We start from the raw sequence: 23668 nt of genomic DNA on the forward strand, positions 1-23668 counted from the left end.
ACTAATTTATACTCTAAGTGGCCAGTTTTTCAGCTCAGCACAGCTGTTGGCAGGGTCTGGGGTTTGCTGTGCCACAAGGCTGCCAGGGAATGCTTTTCTAGGGTGGGCAGAGTCTGGCTGAGTTTGGGGGAGGGCCGGGGAGACCACTGACCCACCTTGGCAGGGAGTCTGGTGATGCCCTGAAGCCTGGGACTCGTTAGCGTCAGATCCCAGGTGCATGTGCCCAGACGCTGGTGACCTTTCCAGTGCAGTAGCTCTCCTACCTGGGTGGACTCAGCGTTATAGCAGCCAAATGGAAGAGCAGAGCTTGACCACAGCTCAGAGTCTGTGACATCTGCTGGTGGCTTCCCCCTCTCAGTTTATACCCAGCCCAGGCTAGGCCAATGTTGTGAGAAATTTGCTTCTGAGCACTCTGAAATGTGTCCTTGGGGGAAAGAACACTTGGGAAACAGCTGGGATGTTTCCAGTGGAGAGTGAAGCCCAGAGCTGGTGGGCCCAGGGGGGCCAGCCCATCCCTGTGTCTGCCTGGCCAGATTCGCACCCTGGCAGGGGGCTTGCTTTAGTCTCCAAAGAATTTCCCTGTGCTGCGTATTGGAATTGGAACATAGGAATTGAGGAAGGGCTCATGGAAGAAGGCTGCGGTGGTTTTTAAAGAAAATAAAGTTGATGTAGGCACATGAAACAAACCCACCGATCCCAAGGGACTGGGTTTATCCCATGGAACTTGACTCTGAGATGTTTATCTGGAGAAGCAGGAGCAAAATCTTCTGGGGAGCAGACAGGGCATGGGACTGTATAGAGAAATAGATGGCGGCAAGCAAGGAAGGCAGGGGAAAGCTGGGCAGGTGACTTTCTAAAGCCCATGCACATGACATGCAGATAAAAGAACCCATGAAAGGTCACCCAGCAGCCCTCGGTCTATCAGGGCTTGGGCCTTTGGAGACACAAATGCCAAGAATTTGCCGTTCTTGCTTCTACGGCCTTTCTTTCCTTGGAGTCGCAGAAGCCAAGACCTAGTTTGAACTTGGAAGGAGAAGTGGATTGAGTAAGTGACCCTCTCCTGTATGCTTTCTGTGTGTGCCTGCATTCCTCTTGCTTTCATTACCATTTGACATGCCTCCTCTAAAGGCTGTGCGAGCAGGGCTTTGCCTAACTCCTCACTCAATTCCTAGTGCCAAGGTCAGAGCTCCTCCATGCACAGGTTCACCCAATCGAAACGTGGCTGCAAAGGAATCTGTACCTTTCCAGGTGTGATCATGTCTGCCCCACCCACATGTGTCTCTGGCCCCATTCGGGACGCTTGGTGCAGTCTTGATGTGAGGTTTAGAGTCGGGATGAGGCCTTAGAGGACAGGTACTCTGACCCTCCCACTCGACAGACTGAGGATGCAAAGGTCCGGAGACGGATGCCCTGTGTCTAGTGCAGCTCAAAGTAGTACAAGTCCAGCCTCGCCAGACACCTCCTGGCATCCAGACTGCCTCCCCTGCCGAGCTGCCCAGGTACCTACCTCAAAGGTAGGTACTTCCCAGGGCTCCTGTAGAGGTCATCTGGGGAGCTTTGAAATACCCCAATGTCCAGGCAGTATCGTGGGCCAATTCACTCAATTTCCGGAGATGGAGGTGGGCCCAGGTGTCAGCATGTTTTGAAGCTCCCCAGGCAATCCTGCTTTGGGTTTTCCAAGTGTGGTTTTTGCAGTGGCCCTTCAGTCAAGTGTAATCTGCATCAGAATCGCCAGGAGTACTTGTTAAAATATACCAACCCTCTGCCCCCACCCTAGGGAGTCAGAACTGCTAGGCTTTTGGTCCCAGACCTGCTGTTTTAACAAACTCCCCTGGTGATTCCCATGCACAGTGCAGTTTGAGAATCACTACTCCAGTGTGCCTTTCAACTGTGTGTCCCTTGAAAGTACAGGCGCATTGCCTAGGTGTATCCCTGCAGTCTACACTGTTAAAGGCTCTCTCCATCCCGCCCGCAGGCCTGGAGGTAAAAGTCCACATCCTCTCCCTTTAGCTCCTGCTAATGAGAGCCCATCATTCCCTACAAACCTTTGGCCAGATGCACTTAATGATTTCCAGCTGCATTTCCGAAATGCAACCTGAGTCTCACCCCATATCTGTAGGCACCCCCTCTGCCTGCTCTCTGCTGGGCCCTCCCACAGTTTGCACTAACCAACAGCCAGGTCCTGAGTTTCTGCTCAGGGTCTCCTGCCTCCAGCCCCACCTTGACCCCCTAAGCTTCAGGAATTGCTTCTGCTGCAAAGGCCACTGGGCTTCCCAGGTAAGCTGAGTCGGCTGCAACATCTGGATGCTCAGAAGGGCCCTAACTACCTGCGTGGTCCAGGGATGCTTCCTAGGCCTGCAGGTGGGATGTCCAAATAGCACTGGCTGATGTGAGTTTGTGTCTAACACAGGGACCAACTCCAAGAAGTGGGAAATGGTGCCTGGAACCATGCGTTCCTTGATCTCGAAGGCACTAGACTCCTCCTCCTGGTTCCATGCCATTGGGTTAGCCAGAAGGACTGTGGCTTGGAGATTTTAAGAAGCAGATTCCCCACCGGGCACCCTTCCCGGATGGCCGGGACATTTCCGAAGAACTGGCGGAGGGAGTTGCTCAGCTGCTTGTAGGCATGAACGAGGAGCACTTGACCACCATTTTGTTGAGACAGGTGTGGCTTCTCCAAAGTCCCAGCACCCACTCCGGAGATGTCCGTGGAGTCCCCTGCTCTGAACCTGGGCTAGTGTGTCCCTTGTTGACAAAGTCCAGTTGTCTCCACAGGAGACTTCCCCGAGGTCTGGAGAACTGGGAGTCTGGGCATCCGCTGAGGTTAAGATGCAGTCGAATATCCTCAGAATATACCCCTCACCAGTGATTTGCTCTTGCTTTTTAGATCAGTCTGTTTTATAGTAGAACAGGGGAAGGGGGTAATAGTTAAGCTCTTTCTGAGAAATCATGGCGGATCTTGACAAGGCACTACTGCAGAATGAGCTGACGGGGGCTGTCACAGTCCCATTTCTGGTAGAGAGACTTTTAGTTCCAAAGTCTAGGAAAGACGATCCCTAACAAATTTTCGGAATATACTTAAATCCACATTTGTTTGTCCTCCTCTATTCCACGGTGTGGGCAGATGTAAGTTATATATTATGAAATCTTTTCCATGGTGGAAAGAACAATAGAAGTTGGGTGTTGAATTTAAATAAATATTTAATCCATGGAAATGATCTTACATGTTTTAAAACACTCTTTAAAGCTATTTTTATTCTCTAGAAAGCGCTTATTATAGGTAAATTATACATTTTACTACCGGAGCATTAGGTTTGCCATTAGTACAAATTTAAGGCACTACAAAGACCAGTAGATAATGTTAATTTCAAATACAGAAACTAAATATATTTTGTGCCTTTTTATTACTCATTTTCTTTTAAGTTTTATTGACTGCTTTTTATCTTAACTATATGTCTTTACATGCTGCAATCATAATGCACTGTAATGGTATTAATATTTTATAGAATCGGTATTTATAGTTCTTTATTTAGAAACAATGCAGTAGGTCTGCAGATATCTGAGCCCGTCTGGAATGGTGCCCTCCAAATAATGATAAATTACTTGTGCAGTATGCCATTTGCTAATTATATCCATGATTTACTGCAGAGCAAGACTTAAATCATTCATTTCAGTCTTGCGTAACAGTGCCATAAAATTTTTAGGTTTAAAAATGGTTTCCATGTGTATAATTTAAACAAATTTTAGAGCTATTGTATACACAAAATATTGCAACCACCCATTTGTTACATACTTTGTCTTTTTAAACTTCTACTTTTAATGATCACTGTGGTTGAAATTATTATGCTTAATTTTCATAATCATAGCTTTTAAATCTACAGCCGTTTTCACATGTTAGATAAAGAAAAAGATAGCTAATTGTGTGTAGATAGTATGTCATTCCTGAATAGTCCCAAATGGTACAAAATCATTAAAAAAGCTTAAGAGTACGAATTATTCTTCTATTAAAAAACAGTTGTTCTCTAACTAATTATTAGCTTGAGCTGCTTTGTTTCAAAGAACAAATGTTGATCCTTCTAGCCTTGTTCAGCACATCAAAATGAGATAAACACTTTTTTTTTTTCTTATACCAAATTCTGCAGGTGAAAAACCTTACAAATGTCCCCACTGTGACTATGCCGGCACCCAGTCAGCATCCTTAAAATACCACTTAGAACGGCACCATCGGGAACGACAGAATGGGACTGGGACCCTGCCCGGACAGCCCCCAAACCAAGACCAGAAGGATGAGATGTCAAACAAAGCTTTGTTTATCAGGCCAGACATCCTGAGGGGGGCCTTCAAGGGTCTCCCTGGAATCGACTTCCGGGGCGGCACTGCCTCTCAGCCGTGGACATCGGGCGTGCTCTCATCTGGAGATCATCCGGGCCAGGCCACTGGCATGTCTTCTGAGGTTCCTTCAGATGCTCTGAAAGGTGCCGACCTTCCTTCCAAAAGTACCCACTTCTCTGAACTTGGAAGAGCTTATCAAAGTATTGTGGGCAATGGTGTGAATTTCCAAGGGTCCTTGCAAGCTTTCATGGACAGCTTTGTCCTAAGCTCCTTGAAGAAGGAGAAGGAAATGAAGGACAAGGCCCTGTCAGATGCTCATTCCATGAAAGTCCATGGGGTAGACGGTGGCACTGAGAAGACCAGTGGGAAGTCCTCCCAGAGGAAATCTGAGAAGTCTCAATATGAACCTCTAGACTTATCCGTCAGGCCAGATGCTGCCTCCCTTCCAGGCTCATCCGTGACTGTTCAAGACAACATCGCGTGGCATGGCTGCTTATTTTGTTCTTTCACAACTTCGTCCATGGAACTGATGGCCCTTCATCTCCAGGCCAATCACCTGGGCAAAGCAAAACGCAAAGATAACACCTTGGGGATAACCATAAATTGCAAAGACCAAGCCAGGGAGGCAAGCAAAATGGCTCTGCTGCCCTCGGTACAATCAAACAAAGAGATGGGCCTTTCCAATTTGATTGGCCCTCTAGACTCTGCTTCTGAGAAGATCACCCCAGGGCAGGTCAAAGAGACTTTGGGGGAGCAGAAGAGTGGCACATGGCCCAGCCACATGGATCCCACCTTCTGTAACTTTCCATCAGACTTCTACAAGCAGTTCGGCGTTTACCCGAGCATAGTTGGCTCGGGAGCCTCCAGTTCCTGCCCCAACAATGAGCCCGATGGGAGGGCCCACTCTGAAGATGACATCCCCATTCTGATCCCTGAAACCACAAATAAAAACACTACTGATGACCTCTCCGACATCGCCTCCTCAGAGGACATGGACTCCTCCAAGGGAGAGAACAACGAAGAAGAGGATATTGAAACCGAACCTGAAATGATGAGCAAGCCACTGTCTGCCCTCAGCAAGGACAACAGCAGCGAAGGGGGTGACAGTCTGCTGCCCCCGGGAGTCCCCCAGCCCGCCCAGGGACTGGTCTCACCTTTACCCCAGGCGTCTGAGAAGCAGTGGCACAGCCCGGGCCTTCTTCCAGCCCAGGACCCCTCGGCAGGCCTGCCCAAGGCGGATCGGGGGCCCCAGGGTCTAGAAAAGCCCATGAACATGCTGTCAGTCCTCAGGGCCTACAGTTCCGATGGCTTAGCAGCCTTTAACGGACTTGCAAGTAGCACAGCAAATTCTGGATGTATCAAGAGGCCAGACTTGTGTGGTAAGTTTTAGAATCCTCTTCCTTTAGTTCGTTTCCCAAAACATCAGTGCTGAATTGTGCATTAAAAAACAAAAAAACAAAACAAACAAAACAATCAAACAAAAAAAACCTGGGTAGACTTAGCCATTAGAAAATTTGAACTAAACATAAAAAAACCACAAAAAACCCACCAATGCTGTATATGCAATATAGACAATCATGGAAGTCAGTTTCATTTAGAAGTTTTAGAAATCATACGTTTGGGTTCCAGTTTGCATTATAATGCTCTAAAAGGCCTGTTTGAAAGGCATGGCAAAGGGGGGTGGTGCCTCAGTGTGAACTACTCCTGTTTTTAATCTATAGCTTGAAGGTGGAGAAACTTGAAAAGCAAATGCAAAAGCAAAAAGAGAATGGTAACTTGCAAACTTTTCAGTAATTTCAACGTATGCATAAGATGCCTAAAGTCAATTCCTTAACGCTTTGCTCAGCCAAGTCTGCTTTCTTAACTTTTCTTTCTATTGACTTAGAGGATGCTAAAATAATATCACACTAACCACAGTATAGAAATAAAGTGACCCTCTCTCCAAATAGGGAGATGGTTTTGGAGTGTTTGTGATTCCTCTTTTGATATACCAAATGGAAGTTACTGTGACTTTGCCCTTCTACTTTTGCCTTCTGTCTGTCTGTCTGTCTATCCACCTGTCTGTCTGTTGTTCTGACAAGAAATGTACTTTGTGAAGTCCCTGATTAGCAGCGCTGAGATCCTCTGTGTCTTGGATCTTGTCAGCAAACCGGTGCTTCTTTACGTCCTGAAAGAATATGGCTGCCCTGAAATAATTCCAGATTTTTTTCTAAAAGATCAATCTGAAGCCTAGAATTGGATCAAATGAATGGGAGTGGGGCAGGAAGGAGCACAGTCGTTCTCTAGGCACCAGAAATTCATATCTGAAAGCTGTTCTCCAAAGAGAAACTCATTGTATTATTCCCTTTGAAACCAGTCCCCAAATATTCCTGCTAGAGGCAAAAGACCATGGTAAATTTCTGTCTTTAATCTATGAATGGGTTTCTGTGATTTTACTTCACCTGATGAAGGAAGGAAGGAAGCAAGGAGAACAGGAAGGCAGGGAAGGAAAGAGAGAAGAAGGAAAAGTTAAAGTAGTATTTCTTAACCTCAGCATCCCGAGGTACCTTTGAGCGCAGAGCAGAATTCAGGAAGCTGGACTCTGGGTTCATAAATTGAATTGATATATTTCTTCTTTTTTTCTCCTTCCCTAACTCACTAAGAACCGAATCAAGCAGTTGGAAATATTTTTTGAATTGTCAAAAATCACTAAATGGATTTCTGACAGCTCAAAAAAAATATTGACAGTTCCTTATGCTGAATGATTCACAAGGCCCCATTAACCAGTACCCCAGATCTATTTTAAGCCACGTACAATTCATTACTTTCGAAGCTGTTAAAAAACCAATATTTAAAAGAAGAAAGGGGCTTGATATCAGTCCAATTCCACCACCACCCCCCTTTTATGGGGGTAGAGGGAAGCTGCATTTCAGTCTTTTTTATATTGTTGAAGTGCGTGATTGGGGTGGTTTCTTTTTATTGTTGTTTGTTTGGGGATTTTTTTAAAAGTCTATTTTCAGTTCTTTCAACTACCTACGTAAGATCAGAGTTCCTGCCAGGAATCTATGCATCAGAAAAGATCAAAACCTGGCATGTTCATAAGCTCATTATTATTGAAATGAGCTCATATTACCCCTATTAATTTTCCCATCTTCCCATCAATGTTGAAGGAAGGCTGCCCGCCTTTGAGGAAGCTTGTCCAATGGTGTCCTTTTGCACCAGGCAAAAGGTAGAGGAAGGAAGGTCAGGGAGACTACGCTGTCTTGTGAGCCTCTTCCTCTGTGCTGCCTGATCTGAGGCCCTTTTCACTCCCTCCCAAAATACTTGCTCCCAACTGTCTTCTGCCATTTCCACAGGTATGTGCAAAAAAGCCTTGTTCAGCCAAACTTTGAGCTTTTGAACAACAGACTCTCCAATGTAAGCTGTGACTCCCCTTCCCCTAGGGGGTGAGGACCCTCAGGCCAGCCAGGCTACAAGGCATCTTGGTTGCTTCCCGAAGGGCTCAGGGCCCTCTGCCCCACTTTCTGCTCCTGTTAAGATCCCAGACTAACCAAAGCCATAAAATAGTGTATTTTGTTTAGAAAGCTCAAGTTGTGCCTTTCCTTTGACCTAATTTTTTCTGTACCTTCTTCCTCTGGTTGGAAGCCTGCAGGGAAGACCCCTCCTTGCCCTTGCACTTGCTCTGAGATGGGGGGTGGTGGGATAGGGTGGCCCTGACCCTGTCCAGTTCTCATTCTTACTCCCACAGTTGGCCTGACATCACTGCAGTCCTCTCCTTGCTTTCTTGCTGGCTGCTGCAGTATCCTGGTAACCACAAGGGCTATGTCTGTTCATCCTTTCTAAGGGTTAATATTTGTGAACATTTCAGAGGTAAAAAATAAAATCCACCAGACTGCACAATGGACAGTTTTTGGAAGCAGTCCTGTTGACTCTCTTTCTAGCATTGTAAGAAGCACAAGTAATAGTCATAAGCATCAAATCTCCATTGGCTTCCCTCTGCAAGGGTCGAAATGATATTGGCACAAGGAATGAAGTGTTCCTATAGTTTATTCACTCTTCTCTGCTGCACTCTGAGTAGATATGGATTTCCAGACTGGCCCACCAGGTCAATGCTGCCTTTCCCCAAGAAACTGGGTCTTGCCAAACAAAAGGCATATCATTATAGTTCACATTCTCAGATGGTCTTTGGGGTCTACTTTTGTTGAGTTAGTAAACCAAAGACCTCACTTCGATGCCCCTAAAAACAGACTTGTAGGAAGAGTTAGTGTTTGTTTTTTAAGGAAACCCCCTATTCTCATGGGGTGTGGAAGTGTTTGGGAATCAACAGTAAAAACCTTGTTCCAATTGTATAGACTCATCAAAAGTCTCAGCAGCTCCCCTGATCCCTGCTGGGGTCTTTTAACCCTAAATCTGTGGGCATCCTTAGGTTGTAGTCTCCAGTTCCCTAATTTTGGCTAGCCTACATCCTAACTTTTTGAAACTCTTCTCCTATGTTCCTTGGAATTGTGCATCTAGATTCCTGGGTCAATGTATCCTGCCTGTTCATAGCCAATGCATTTCTAACTCTGGTGCAGAAGAGGAAGCCAATGAAGGAAGAGATTAACCCAACCAGATGGGTAGGGAGAGGCCTGTAGCATTTGCCAACTTCAGGAGTTTGAGCATGAATTTTCACAACATCCTTCCATGGAGGGTGGGTGCACAAATCAGTCAGACATGTGTTATGGATGATCCTGAGGAAGAGATTGTGCCATCTTGGATTGAGCAGGAAGACATGGAGTTTTGCTTCTAGAAGGGGTCAGATTCCACTATGGGTCAGATCTCCTTACATGCTTACATGAAATCCAACTCCAACCCAAGCCTCAGTTTCTTGAGGTGACTTCCAGACTCCAGTATGACCCATATATCTTTATTATGTTGAAGAACATAACATACAAGGGGACTCAGAAGTTGGATGTGCCCTTGACCTTATTGGAATGGATTTGGCCTGGATTTTCTCTGGGAACAAGTATTTAAATAGGGGAGAGGGACTAGGGCAGAGCCACAGCAGTGTTCATATCTACTGACAACAAGAAAATGCAGACAATCCTCTCATCCAGTCTGAGAAAGTTTGGTGGAATGGTTTGGTCAGTCAAGAGCCTGGAGATCCAAGAGAACATGGAAGACCCAACTTTGGCATGCACATAGACAGGGCACAAGTTGGTCTACACACCACCATTGGGGCTGACTGTGCATAAAGATGAAAGCACATGTTTTATGCCAGGGTGTGTGGATTTGGAGAGCCACCCAATCAGTCTTACTCCTTGCCTTTCGAACCTGAAGCAGATGGCCAGGCACTTGAAATTGTTGTGTACTCAGTCTCATCAGCAAGTTTTGCTCTGTGTCTTTTGAGGAGCCCCATCATAGGGCTGATGGGGAATAACTAAGTTCAGATTAAGGGAGAGGCAGGGAAAAAGGCATCATCCCCTTTGTCCTTAGGCATTCTGTTCTGGACATTGGTATAGTGGCCCTGCATGCAGTGACAACCAAAGCTTAGGCATATGAGGACTTTTATTGAGAAGACAAGGTCATTAACAGGAATATTTCCAGGAGTCTCTATTTATTATTCTCGGTTTATTGGAAAACTGGCTTCTCTAACCCAATTTATGCTTGAGACTATGGAGAAAGGGTCCTTTGGGCCTCCACAGCAATAAGACATTTGGACCCCCAAAAGATGTGGCCCCTGGAAACCTCTTCATCTCATGGCTTCCAAAACATGTGATGAAATGAACCAGGATAACTGGGCTGAATTCTCTTAAAAGGTGGCTTCTGTCCTCCAAAAACCTCACTGATTTCTCAGGGTAAGCAGCTTGAAAATATTTGCTACTTTACAAGCTATCCCCTCTGGAGAAGTGTCATCAAATGTGTTTTTAAAGGGCCAGAGAGTGAATATTTTGGGCTTGTAAGACATGTGGTCTCTGTCACAGCTGCTTATCTCCATCATCGTGTCTCCAAAACTTCAGTAGCCAATATGTAAACAAATGGGTGTGGCTGTGTTCCAATAAAGCTTTATTTACAAAAACAGGATGTAGACTGGATTTGGCCCATGGACTGTAGTTTGCTGGCCCATGTTCTAATGTAAAGACGGGTGAGTTTCTGTGGGTGTCCTCGAGAAGATATGCAGGGACCTGTTCTCTGTTATTTCTCTGTCCAGGGAGCTGATGCAGGAGAGGACCCATCTTAGCAGCTGCAGGGCTCCGTCTACTGTCATGTCAAGCAACATGAGAGAGGAGCTTTCTAGAGAGAGGACTGATAGGTAAGCCCAGATGGGCCTGGGCATACCTGTTTCTGCAAGGCCTTATCTATGCCTATCTAGTAAAGACTTCCAGAGTCTTTACTAGATGTGACAGGTTGCAGAGCTGTTCCCTCACTGCTGGTGCAGGTGGAAAAATGGTGAAGAGTGAGAGGGAGGAGTGTTGTCACAGCTTTAAGAGGAGCTTGCTCTGAGAAAGCCTCTGACCCCTCACTGTGTGAGGATGACTGAGACTGTGGATGTAGAAAAGCTTGGCTAAGTGGTTGGAGTTGAGTCTGTGTAACCTTGCAGAGATTCTATCTCCAAAAGGAGACAAGGAAGTGATAGCATCCATCCAAGTGTCTTTGGGCTCAATGAGTCCCTCAGAACTTAGTGAGCTTGGATCTTACTTTCAGTCAAGGGTCTAGAGACATGTTTCATTTCCTCCTGTCTACCTTGCCAAATTGTTGATAGCTATTCCTTGCTCTTCAGGAAAGTTAGCTTTGAGGACGATTTGGGCAGTTTTGTGATGACATCTGCATTGCAATGATTATCCCATTCAGTTTCCACTCAGCTCTGTTCCTGATAGAAGGCAAAAATTTAGGGGTAGGAGTTAAGCCTTGCCTGCTCAGTCTTTGACCAGGAAATGGGTGAGGTCTTCAGTCAATTAGGGACTTCCCAGGGAGCTGTGACTAGATACGTGAAAATACAGAGAACGTTGTGTGAATGTATGAAACAATGCCACACAGAGGCTGCGACACCCACCTTTCTGTCCATTGGTACATTTTTGCTCTTGAGAACAATTCTAGCTCTAAGTTGTGGTCCTGATGCCAGCAGCTTTTAAAGAAGAAAGGAGCTTAAATTAGGAAGAGAACCATGAAATCCAAATCTGCAAAGTTTTTGGGAGCCCAGGCGACAGCCAGCACACACGGGGAGGGCAGCTGGATTCCAGGGGTTCTTCTCTTAGGATCCCTTGGGCTGGCATGCTTTGCTTAAAACCAAATGAATAATTGTTGTCCCTTCTCCTATTCTGCATGAACTGATTCTCATATGGATGGTCTGGCAGAGCCTGGGATAAAGCACAACTTTGCACTCCTTCCCTTTGCCCAATTTTATCATTTTCTGATTGGCCATTGACTCCATGGGTCTCCAGCCTGCTCCCAGGTATAGGGGAGTTATATGTCCAGGGCCAGGTATTAGATCCCAGTGGGGAGGACCATTTGGCCTGCCCTGATGTTCAAGAGTAAAATCCACCCTGCTTGCTTCGCACCCTACCTGCTTGGTTCCTGTAGAGCCCTTGCCTTTGGACTCTGGTGGGGCAAAGCACTGGTGAAGTCCTCCTACAGAAATCATCACCCCAGACAGGCTCTTCCTTGCCCTTGCCCAAGTCTTGCCTTGTGCACCATCCTTGACTAAGGGGCAGCCTTTTGGATGGCAGCCTTCCTTCTCCAAACTCTTTTTGGCATTCATCTCCTCCTCCCCTTCCCTTTTTTAAAATTAAATGGAATGCCACTGACGTGATGTCGTTTGCACTGCAGGATGACAGAACTGTTGTGTGAATACCATTGTATTTGCCAAATGGTCCACTCGTCATTTCAGAACAAACAAATGGATGGTGTCTGTAAGTCGGCAAACACTGGTGACATTTAGCCTTGTTTATGTTCCTTTCCTTTTGCTGCATATTTTTGGCTCCAGAAGCTACTGTCTGAATCAACAGTGCCTCTTAAGCAGGAGGAAAGTCTGGTAGCTTTCATTTTCATTGCCGTGACCATATTCTCTTTGGATTGCTTGATACCTGCTCTCCAGGACCAAGTCTAGGGTGGGAGGAGAAAGCAACCAAGCCTGTGGTTCAAAATACACTTTTTCTCCTTGGCAATGGCTTTATGATTGGGAGGGAAGAAGAGAAAGAGTTTTGTCAGAATAGACACCCATCCCACTTGGGAAATGCAAACTCTTGAAGCAGACCTAGCCACTGGATATATAAAATAGGTACAATGGAACCCCATCATGTTCTTAAGGTGGGTCTCATGCCTGGGTTTTCAGCTGTGGAATCCACCTTTTTAAGCTGTTAAGTCAAGTGATGGTTGGACTTGACAGCTATCTAGACACATGCCACATCTTAGCTGTGGAAGGAATCTGGGTCTTTCTCATTTTCTTTTTTTTTTTTTTTTAATTTATTTTCAGATGTTGTGTGCAAAGCCCAGGTTTCAAATAAGTAGTAATTATCTCCTATTACTTAGCACTGATCAACAGCACCTCTGCATCTAATTGCCAACCTGCTCTAATCATGTAGACTATTCTTGCTTTAGCCAGACGAAGGACCAAATTTCATAAATATTGCTTTATTGTCATTATTCCATTAAACAATTAGGGAATGTGGCCCTGCCTTTGCTTTCAATTGCCTCTAGCCAAAATGGTTTCTGGATTGTTTAATGAATCTGCACATTTTCTTGCAGGTAAGTGACACCCCTGTTCTAGTCGGTCTCTCTGGACTTGCCCTTGTCTGTTCGTGCTCCTCGGTGGTTATCTGAAGCTTGTTAATCGTGTAAAGTCAAGAGAAGAATGTATACACATATGTGTGTTGAATAAATAATTACTCTTGGCATAGGTATGTGTATACACGCGGCACACCAACCTACAGTATATATAGAAAATAATCGTGGAGGCTAAAAATACTGCCCCATATGTTCCACTATTAGTCATGGATCGCAAAGGCTTAGTAACTTGAACAGGAGAGAAAATGCCCTCAAAATCCCTAATCCTGGGTGATAAAGGCTGGTGGATTGGAGGTCCTATCACCTGTGGAAAACCTGACCGTGGGGCCTGATCTGCCAGCTCAGCACAGCCTCTAGAGGTGGGCGGGGGTGATCTTGTTGGCACTACTGCTTGTGTCTGAGTGTACTGTATTTTGTAACACTTTAGAAGAATACAGAAAAGTCCAGTCATTATCTTTCTCCATAGTATTTCAGCGGTAATATTGCTAGTTTAATATTGTGTCAGGTGGTCCTATTAGCCGGGGACGGATGACAGTGACATTCCAGCGAGCAGCACCTTGACATCCACAATTTAAAAAATGGTGATTGAAGCAAAATGTATAAACTTGTACTGGGTTATCGTGTGCTGTGGAATAGAGTATTGTTGGAGTAATTAGAAGATATATTAAGGTGTTCCTGGTAATGAAGGCATGTAAGTTATAATAATTGTAGCTTTCTGAATAAGTGTCAAACTATATCTTTAAGTGTGCTGTATGCTGAGTTCCAAGTTAGGTCATTTATGAATGGAATGTAAAACAATACTAAAACTGCTTCAATAACTTATCTTGGTATTGCTAATAAAAAAAAGCTGTGAAACATTAGTGCAGTTTTGAGTCATTATGTTAATTCATTCCACCACACCCCTGTCACCCCTCGACATTCTTCTATCTGTTGGAAGCCGCCACAGGACATCCAGGAAATAACATTTATGTTGTTCCTTCGGCTGTTGGACGGGCATCGTGTTGCATTTGTCCATCCATCTTTGGGGGGGCCCATAAATAACGATTCATAAACATGCAAATGTAAAGTGACCTCCTGTTCTGGGTGGGATGACTGTGGTGGATGGGAGAGAGGCAAGGGACATGTGTGCAGCTCTCTGTGCAAAGGACACTCGGGCCCCTGGACCCCGCAGCTGCTCCCAGAAGGGGTGAATAGAGGAGGGCTGGGCACCCGGCTGCGGACAACCCCGGCAGCACTCGGGGGTGCTGCAACCCGGAGGTGGGAGGCGGCTCATGCCCAACCACTTGCGGCCCCCTTCACGTGTTCTTTTCATCTGGTGAAGGGAAGGGTCGTTTTTAATGAAAAGGTGCTCAGAATTACTGGCGTTTCAGAGTATTTTTGTTCCACTGAGAAGTTTTTGGTTTTTTGGTTGGCCTTTGTCATCACAGGCTATTGCCTGCTCTCTCCCCCACCTCATCACATTGTGGGAGGTATGCAGGAAGGAAGGATTTGGCTTTTTGTTTGTGTTACTTGTTTTTTTTTTTCTGTCCATGAGCTGGATTTTAGAATCCTACTAATTCAGCAGTATTTCCAAGCTTCTTTTATTGGGTGTGTTTTATAAACTTCTAAATTCCACCAACTTCCCTGCTCCCTCTCTAACTTGTCCTACAGGAACAAAGCTCTTATACATTATCCTACAAATGTGTGCCATCCCCCATGTCTATTTCCCACCCTCCAAATAAATAGCGTCCCATGTCAACATGGGGATAGAGGCCCAGAAATGTCCAATTTCACAACCTGGCCTTAGCAACAGGACAGTTATATCACCTTGGTTGAAACAGTCCCCTGACCTTGACCCCGAAGACTCTAATACAGTATTCCATTGTCTCTTATTTGGGGGTGTGGGTGGGAAGTGAGAAATCCCAAGTTTGAGAATACATGCCAAAACCCAAAATGAAAAACATCATTCTTCTTGAAGAAGGTTGCTAGCTTCTCCAGGGTTTGGTACCCACTACAGTTTCCATGAAGCTGAGAACACACACTGTGGGTTCTGGAAAATGTGACGGATCCCCAAACACCTGGGCAGCCTAAAGGCAAAGGGATCCTCATCACCAGGCCGGTGGTCGATGTAGTGAGTTCCCAACACTAGCATGTAGGCTGGGTTTGCACAGAAAGGACCCTGGAGTGTTTTCCCTTGTTTCCAAATGCCACCACAGCCTGGCACCTGCTCAAAGGAAGTGGCCTGGGGATGTGGACAGGGAGGAGAGGGCTCAGCTGCAGGCAACCAGGGTCCTTGGGAGACCTCTGCCCCAGGTGGGAGACCTTGTCCCAGGCTTTGTTCTGCATCGCTGTCTCTTCCCCTCCTCCCTTAGTGCCACCATGGGACCTGCTGGTATTGCTGATCCTGCTGGGATGGGACCCCCAGGGGTCCAGAGGCGGTGAGAGAGATGGGGCCCTGAGAATTGAGCCAGTGCAAAACAAGAGGAGGAAGGAGTAGCCGCCAAAGGCAGCAGATCATCTGGGTGCCTCGTGCTGTCAGCCGGGAAGGCTCCCTGGAGTGGCATAGCCAGGCATCTGCTGTGCTTTCTTCCTTCCATGGAGGCCCCATCCCTCTACTGGGGTCTCCAAGCTGGAGGACTTTGTAGCGTTTCCGCTTCTAAAGCAGGAGGCTATTTCCTGAGTCATTCCCCAGAGGTAACTTCTCAGGCTTGGAGGAGACCCTTGTGGATTCTCACACTCACAGCCCCCTGCCCACCTCTCATTTCACTGCACCCACCGCGTAATGCCTCAGGCGGTGCCTGCTTCCCACCCACCTCTTCATCAGCATTCCCTTCTCCTCAGTGCCATCCTTGGGAACATCCTCTCTGCTGCCTGAGAGAGAGCTGGGGGGCTTCGCCCTCTGGAGCGGCCGGGTGCCTTTCACAGCCCTGTATGGGGCTGGCGGTCTGCCTCCTGTTGGTTACCACCCCCGTCCCCACCTGGGGTTACAACAAGCCCCACCTGCTTGGACTCAGAATTGAGACCACCACAGCCACCATCTATTGGATCTGCCTTCAGCCCTCCAGTTGCTGGAACTTGGGTTCTTCCCAGGTCTAGAGAAGCCTCTGGTCTGATACGGGTAAGAAAGTCCCATTGTCTCTCAGAGCAGAGTTTCAAGGAAGTATCCATGACTTAAGATGAGAGAGGCCAAGGAAGTAAAAGGTGCTCCGCAGATTTTAGTAAGAGAGAGTCTTCAAATCAACTCATTGACACATGTTGGGAAATGTTTTCACTTTGGTGAAATTTAGATAGACTCATGGGAGATAAAGGGATCTAGACTTTGCGACATTATTACTTACTTACCTGTAGTCACTTTTATCAAAGAAATTTCACAATGATTAAATTACATTCCTAACTAGCAGTGGCACAGGGGCAACGCTGTCTCTGCATGACTGAATTCTGCCACTAGAGCAAATAACGTTCATTTTCTAGGTTAAATCTGGGGAAACTCTGCACAGTTACTTAATTAGCAAAAAAAATGTCTATTTGTGCACCCAAACATTGGCTGGCCTCACCAGGACTTTGCCTTCCATGTTCTTTGCAGAGTTGTCCAGACACGCCCATTGAATGGTAATCCACTGCTCACAGGTTACATTTTCTTTTTGAACTTCAGTTGTTGTCAGATTAACTAATATGCTCTCAATTATCCACATAAAAGAAGAAACGCAACCAAGCTGGGAAAGCAAATTTGCAATTAATTTACCAAATCATTGCTCTTTTTATGTGATGGACAGGTTGCTTTTCTCCTTTTGAGTGATATTTTGTAAATTCTGGGGGAAGAGTTGGGCCAACCACAGAATTGCCTGCTATAAAGTGTGCCACACACCTGGAGAAAGGGCTGGAGGCAGACATTTTGCCAGAATGTGGAGTAGCCCTGGTAGATAATTAGGGGCTTACTACTCTTTCTTGTCAAGGAGAGAGACCATTGATCTCAGTCCTCTAAGATTCACTGGAGACCTGTTCAGATCCTTCCAAAAACAGATCCCAAGACCCTTGTCTTGACACAGGGCCATTCTAGGAAGCATGAGTTGGGGAGCTAGTGAGAAGATAGAGAAGAGAGAGACAACCAACCCAGATGTTGTAAGGAGAGAGCTACTGTTGCTGGCAACAGGGCTCAGGCCTTCTGGGGATTCTCTAAGAACTTGTGTGGGGCACACCCCAGAATTTTCCTTCTGAGGGTTGAAGAAGCTGGCACATTTATCCACCCACTCTGCTCTCTACTAAGTTGCACATCACTCCAGCTCACCCCAGAGGCCAAGCATTTGTCAGGTGACCAGAGAAAATCTTCAGGGAGAGAAAAACAAGAGGCTTTGGCATGCCAGGGAACCAGAAGGGAAGGAGCAGAACCACCAGCATCCACTACCAGGGGGAGGCCCTTGGCCTGAAAATTTTACACCTTCCCTCATTGTTCCCTCACTGTTGAAGGTCACAGGTCTGCCAGAACCAGAGATGAGAAGAGAAGTGCATTCCATGGCCCCTGATGGGAAATGAAGTGCTCATTTTCAATATTGAGATGTGCACAGCTTCTCAGCTTAGATTTATTGGTGGCAGGATCATAGGACTAGCCTGAGGGTCAGGAGACCTGGCATCCTACTAAAGAGCTCAGGCAAGTCCCTGCTCTTCTTGGGACACCGTTTCCCTGTGGGTGAAAGGAGGGCTGACTTGGATGTCCTCTTGGTACAATCCTATGACTCTCAAGATCACTTCTAGTTCTGACTTTGCAGATGACCTTCTAGAGTCCTCATGAGCACTCACTCCAGCTGGGCCTTGGGATGTTGGAGTCAAGCTAGCATTTCCACAGGTACACTGGCATGTGCAACTTCAGCTTGGAGGATACCCTGTGCATACTTGCTGTGTCATGAACAAATTTTTTATTAAATCATAGAAAGATAATTGAGGGATTTCTCTCTTAAATCTGGAAGTCAGTCAGAATAACACAAAAGAGTAGGGTCAATGTAACTAGATACTTGGCTTCCTGGAAGTATGGGGAAAACTTGACTATTTGACTTTTAAATTTAAAAAAATTTTTTCAACCTCGTGTTTACAAATGAGATTCATGATGATTAAGATTTCTGCAAGCACTTTGCAAATCCAATCTGTTAAACCAGTGTGTCCTTCTTGGTTGCATGTACCCTCAGTTGATAACAGCTAGAAGGAGGAAAAAGAGGTAGTGAGCTAACGCCAGATTCCATCTTTCATGCACTGGGCACAGAAACTGTTCCCATGCTCTTTCTTTAAGACCTGTTTCTCGTTCTACTTTTCTGTTCTCAGAGCACCCTTGGGCACTCAAAGTCACTCTTGACTAGCAAAACCCCCGTCAGTTCTAAGTGTGAACCACTCAAGTCCTTGGCTTTTTGTTTTCAATTGAATGTCTTATTATCAGCATTTTTGAACTTGATTGCCTCAGTTTTGTAATCCAACAAATGGGCTACTGACACAAGTTTGGCAAGTTACCCACATTTCAGTTATTTTAGGATTTCTGTTGCCACTCAGATGCTAGGCAGAGCTCATATGAAACCCAGGATGTGCTAAGGCCTTGCTGCAGAGTGGAGAAGCTGGGTAAGATGTTATAAAGCATGCCTCCCTGTCCTTGCCAGCTTGCACTCATGACCCAATGGTCCCGCTGAGAAAGCTGCCATTCCTGGAGTGAACCCCTGAGAGGCTGCAGGGGAGAACTTTTCCCAGTGAAGCTCCAATGAGACCATTCCCAGAACACACGGAAATAACCCTTTGGGTTCTGATTGAGCTGTGTTCCTATTCCTAACGGTGCAAAGGAAGTCCAACGGGGAGAATGCTTCAAAAGCTCAGGTGGGCAACCAGTGCAAAGAGGAGTCCTATACCAGTGGCCTTTACTTTACACTAAGACTTTGAACTCTCTGGAGAGTCGACTCTAAATCACACTCAGGTCAATGGTTTGATTGTAATTGTAAATCACCGGGGAATTTTTCTCAAGGACACTGGGGTAAATACCCTTCAAAGTGAATAATCCACTCTCACTTGCATGGGCTAAACACCTGGATTTTGCCAATGAGTTGAACAACAGTGAGTTGTACAATAGGAGAGGCTGAGGTGGGTGGCAGGGCAGGAGTGCAGAGGGTCTGACCTGACCACTTCGGAAAGCCTGGAGGCTTTTGGATGGGGGCAGGGCACGAGGGATCTGCAAGGGGGATTCCTGTGGTGCCCAGTGGTCCCAGCTGGCCTTCCCCAGGGCCTGGCCACCCCAAAGGAGTGAAGCAGTGAGCAGCCAGGGGCCTGTGGGCCTCGACACCATTCCCTCCAAGCTGGAGCAGCCCCGGGGACAGTCCAGGCAGGGTTGGCAAGCTGCGGGGTCTTGGGTTGTGGGGCCAGGGGAAGGGAGAGAGAGCCATGGAGGGGTGGACAGCAAAGAGGACTGGACCATGAGATGGAGCAAAAGGCCAAAGACGTGGAAGAAGAGAGAAAGGGAGAGATGTGGAGGCAGAGGCCCAAAGAGAAGGACAGGGAGAGAGGCAAGAAAAAGAGAAACTGGAGATCCAGGAAGATGAAATTAAAGGAGAAGGTAAGATGAGAGAAAATAAGAATGGAGTAAAAGAAAAATGTCAGAGGTTGGTTTGGAGGAGAGGAGAGGAAGTATGGGAGAAAGGGGAGAGGAAGAAGAAATAAGGGGAGAGAACAGCCCAGAAGAAATGAGAGGATCAAGGCAGAGAGAAACTGTCCAGGAAGCTGCCTGGGGTTTGGAGGTGGCAGGGGGTCCACCTGAGGGGCGCTTCTGTGGCTGGTGGTCGGGCAGGATGGGGGGCACTCAATGGCCCTTGGTGAGAACACTGGGGTGGGGGGTGCTCCAGAGCAGTGCTGGTCCTAGGGCACATCCTTCCAGGGCACCCTCCTCCCCTCTGCTCTCCAGCTCTACTTTCAGGAGGAAACGCTGCTGTAGCTTAATCAGAATTATTTACAAGATAATGGTCCATTGTTTGCACTAAGACAGATGTTGTCTGTGGGAACTTTGTGTTTTATGCTCTTTTCCCTTGCTCTGCCTTCCCTGGGTGCAGATGGGATCCAAGTAACGTGAGTTATGATTCCCGGAATTGGAAATTTGGAGGCGCCTTCGTTCCCGCCTGGGTCGGGCTAGGTAACCGAGCTGGGCCAGCTCTAGCAGGCAGAAGGCGGGAGGGATGGAGGGGAGGAGGATGGTCACCACGGTCGCTATGGCCAGGGCTGCTCCTCTGTGCAGCCCCTCAAAGCAGCCTGTGATTAAGAAGGTCTCGTTTCCTCCAGGGGCGGGTCAGCACCATCGGCTTGTCCGGAGGACAGGAAGGATGCAGGCTGATTAAGATGCACTTGCTATTTGTTGAGTTGAGAGGTCACCCCTGACATCTCAAATGAGTGTGGCCATCTGGCCCTCTTCTTGTTGAAAGGAAAGAGCAGCCCCTTTGCGGCGGGGGTTTGGTGGTGCCTCCCCAACCCCACCTCCCTTTTTTTTTTTAATTTCCAGAGTGTTTTCTCTCCTGGTCATCTGGGGTCACTTCATGAGCCAGTTCTGGGCTTCTGTTTTCCTCCCTTCTTCCTTAAGTGTGGAGTTGGCCAAAGAACGCCTGTCCCATCCACTGACCCAGGGAGAAAGCTTGCTCAGAAGGAGGAAGGATGGAGGGAGCAGAGGAGCCACCCCGGGACGGGCTTGCTCCCATCAAGGCAGGCCGGCCAGCCCAGTGCAGGCGCATCTCCACCTGCAGCCCTTCAGCTAGCCGGTTCGTCTTCAGTGCTTTCTGGTTCCCAGCCACTTTCGCGTGACCAGACTCACTTAGTTGTCAGAACCCATTGTCTGAATGAGGAAACTGAGGCCAAGAGACATTGGGTTAATTCCCTGCAAAATGGAGATGAGTAGACTCACTGGCCAGTCTTCCAAGTCCTGGCATCACAGGCCTTCCATCACAGGGGCGCGTCCTCCATCTCACCAGCTGCGCACGGGCACAGCGAGGACTGTAGGGCAGTACCAGCATGCAGAGTGCCCTGAGCTGTGCCTGTTGGACGCCGAGCTCCTGGCCTGGCAAGTAGCGTGTGAAAATAGATGGTAGCAATTACTATCATAAGTTACATGATACCACTTTCTTCATACACTGCATTGCCAGTGTCAGGCTATGACCAAAAATACTGAAACATCAAGAGTAGAAAAGAGAAAAACACTTTTACGGCAATGGCCCTGCCATTTGGACAGACTAGGAGAAAACTGAGATGGCCACTGCTAAGTCGCAGCTCCAAACGCTGCCCCCACCCGCCGCCTTTCACCCTCCAAGCCTGTGAGCAGCCACCCAGAAATCAGTTATAACCTGAAGATTTTGTCCTATTTAACAAACCAGCCGAGTTGGGCATTGTCTCCAGGGTTGAAGAGAGATGACTCTTCTCCATAATTTCACTCTGTTCAAGAACTGGCCCTCTTAGCCTAGCAGCAGGGTCCAGTCCTCTGCGTTACCCCCCACTTTCCAAGATTATTTTTATACAGTAAGCACTTACTATGCGCTAGGGGCAAGTCCAGTTCTAAGCACAAATGATATTCTTTCATTTAATCCTCAGAAAAACCCTACGAGATAAATGTAATGGTTGTTTTTCCCATTTTACCTAGGGGAGATTGAGGCACAGAGAAGCCACTTACCTTACCCAAGAGCATTTAGCAAGAAAGTGAGGAAGCTGAAGTTCAAAGCCAGGCAGTGGAGATCCGGAGTCCCTGTGGGTGGCAGTTAACACTTGGTTGGAATGCATCAAAAACAGACAAATAAAACAAAACAGCTAATTCCTGACAACCTCATTCAGGAACAGGTGGGAGAGAAACCTGGCTGGGGACGAGGCGAGGTGGGCTCCAAAAACTCAGTCTTCTCAACTTTCCATCGAAGAAAAATTCGCATTAGATAATCCCAAGATAAGTTCTCTCTCTCAGTCTTGGAATCAGTTATTTTTAGAACTTTATTTGTTCAGTCCCTTTCCAGTCCTGAGGGTGGGGGTGGGGAGGGGGGACAGGACTGTCCCCTTCTCTCCCCCCAGCCCTGAGGGAGAGGGCCTCAAGGCGACCTGACCTCTCACCTTCCCAATTGTTCCCTGGGGCCCAGGTGGGACTGAGAAGAGAGTGGGTGGCCCAGCCTCTCGCAGGCCCAGCCCCCAACGGAGAAAGCAGCCCAGGCCAGACTAGGATAATATTTATCAACCTTATTTTCATTGTGGCAGGCTCCAACCGAAACTCAGAGTCACAGGGATCACAGATTATGTCTTCAGAGGTCCGGGAGAGCCGCTTCACATGTGACCAATTACCTCTGTCAAGCAGAGGGAAGGAGGTCCTGCCTCGGTGGGTGGGAACTGAACTTGAGCTTCCAGAGGTCAATGGTTAGGATTGTGGGCCTTTGAACCTGTCACTCCCCGATAGCCAGACCTTTTCTGTTAAAACTGTTTAAATTACAAACCAGTAATAAAAGGATCATATGTGTTTCCCACCGAACAGGTTCTTTAGGGCTATTATGATAATTAAAAACATATGGTGCCTGTGCCAGTCAGAGGGAACCCGCAGATGTACAAATTAGGTATTATATAAGGGTTTTCTGCTTTTGCCCTTTTAAAAACGTCAAGCCGGAGAAGTTTAAAGAGATAAAATGGCAATTGTGCAGACAGTGGGTAGCATTTTGGTTTTAGAGTCATTAAATATATAAACCCTTTTCTTTAGACTTAATAGGAACAAACATCTTCTAATGTGTGAAGGGGTGGGGGGAGAAGAGCTTGGGAGGCCAGAAGTTTACAGGGAAGAGGGAACACTTTTCCACTCACAAGGTCTTAGATACCATGAAAACTTTTGCATTGTTTGTGCCATTGTTCCACAGAAAGAGGATTATATTTATTAAATATTGAATTATATTGAAATTGGATTGATGTAAGCAAAGATGAGGATTTTTTTTATATTCGACTTTTTTACATTTGTAGAGGCAAAGATGCAACTATTGATTAGTCTCGAAACAGTCATTTGTTTTAATTTAAAATATGCAATTGATTTTGAGAAGGTGATGAACACTGCTAATAAAAAAAAAAAATTGAAAGGCTGTTCTGTGGCTCCCTGTCAATGGCTTTCCCAAGCCCAGGCACTACGCAAGTCGAGTTCAGCTGAGCTGTTCATATTGAAAAACATGTTGATTGGACCTTGAACTCTGGCAAAATCCAGCCTTCTCTGGTGCAGCTGGGACAGTAGGCCCTTGGCCCTGATGTATTAGGACCCCAGTTAATTGGTCATGGATTTGGGACTTTGCCATCCTATGTCCCTGCTACACAAAACTGACTGCTCTCCTCTCTGAGGCAGTCCTGACCTCTGGGATGGAATCCATCCTGCACCCTTCCCTGGAGGTAACGAGGTGTCATCTAAATAGGAAAGTCCAGTGGAGCATCTAAGTGGAGCAAGTGAAATCAGTATAGAGGGGCTACCACTTATCCAGAAGCCAGAGCACTCAGATAACCAGCATTGCTGAAAGACTGGTACGTAGTTATTGACATTCAAAATAATGACTAAGGACAGTTATGTTCAATATATTTTTGTGTTGGAGTATTTATTACATTATGAATTTTTGAAAAG

The 23668-nt window shown here is 46.7% G+C and overlaps 1 protein-coding gene and 1 long non-coding RNA gene across 28 annotated transcripts in view; one reads left to right on the forward strand and one right to left on the reverse strand.

Annotated features, from left to right (window-relative positions):
• The window catches only part of ZNF536 (zinc finger protein 536), a 418028-nt gene that overhangs the window by 272729 nt on the left and 121631 nt on the right, over positions 1-23668 (forward strand). For 14 of the 26 annotated variants that reach the window (XM_058280088.2, XM_058280094.1, XM_058280097.2 and 11 more), the window contains 2 exons: positions 4143-5711; positions 13036-13934. In XM_058280088.2, the coding sequence (XP_058136071.1) occupies positions 4143-5711; positions 13036-13043 (1577 nt within the window). In that variant the 3' untranslated portion in view covers positions 13044-13934. Of the gene's footprint in view, positions 1-4142; positions 8195-13035; positions 13935-23668 lie in introns of those variants that run through there. The other 12 variants (XM_071209189.1, XM_071209193.1, XM_071209190.1 and 9 more) reach the window with 2 other exon arrangements.
• On the reverse strand, positions 18126-22381 carry LOC105744754 (uncharacterized). Of its 2 annotated transcripts, none has more exons than XR_011646320.1 (3): positions 22266-22381; positions 21719-21790; positions 18126-18240 (listed from the first exon to the last, which is right to left on the reverse strand). It is a non-coding gene; the product is annotated as an uncharacterized lncRNA (long non-coding RNA). The 2 variants fall into 2 exon arrangements; XR_001117725.4 differs by lacking the exon at positions 18126-18240 and adding an exon at positions 20975-21112.

Source organism: Dasypus novemcinctus, chromosome 18, assembly GCF_030445035.2.
Source record: "Dasypus novemcinctus isolate mDasNov1 chromosome 18, mDasNov1.1.hap2, whole genome shotgun sequence".
NCBI classification, from domain to species: domain Eukaryota; kingdom Metazoa; phylum Chordata; class Mammalia; order Cingulata; family Dasypodidae; genus Dasypus; species Dasypus novemcinctus.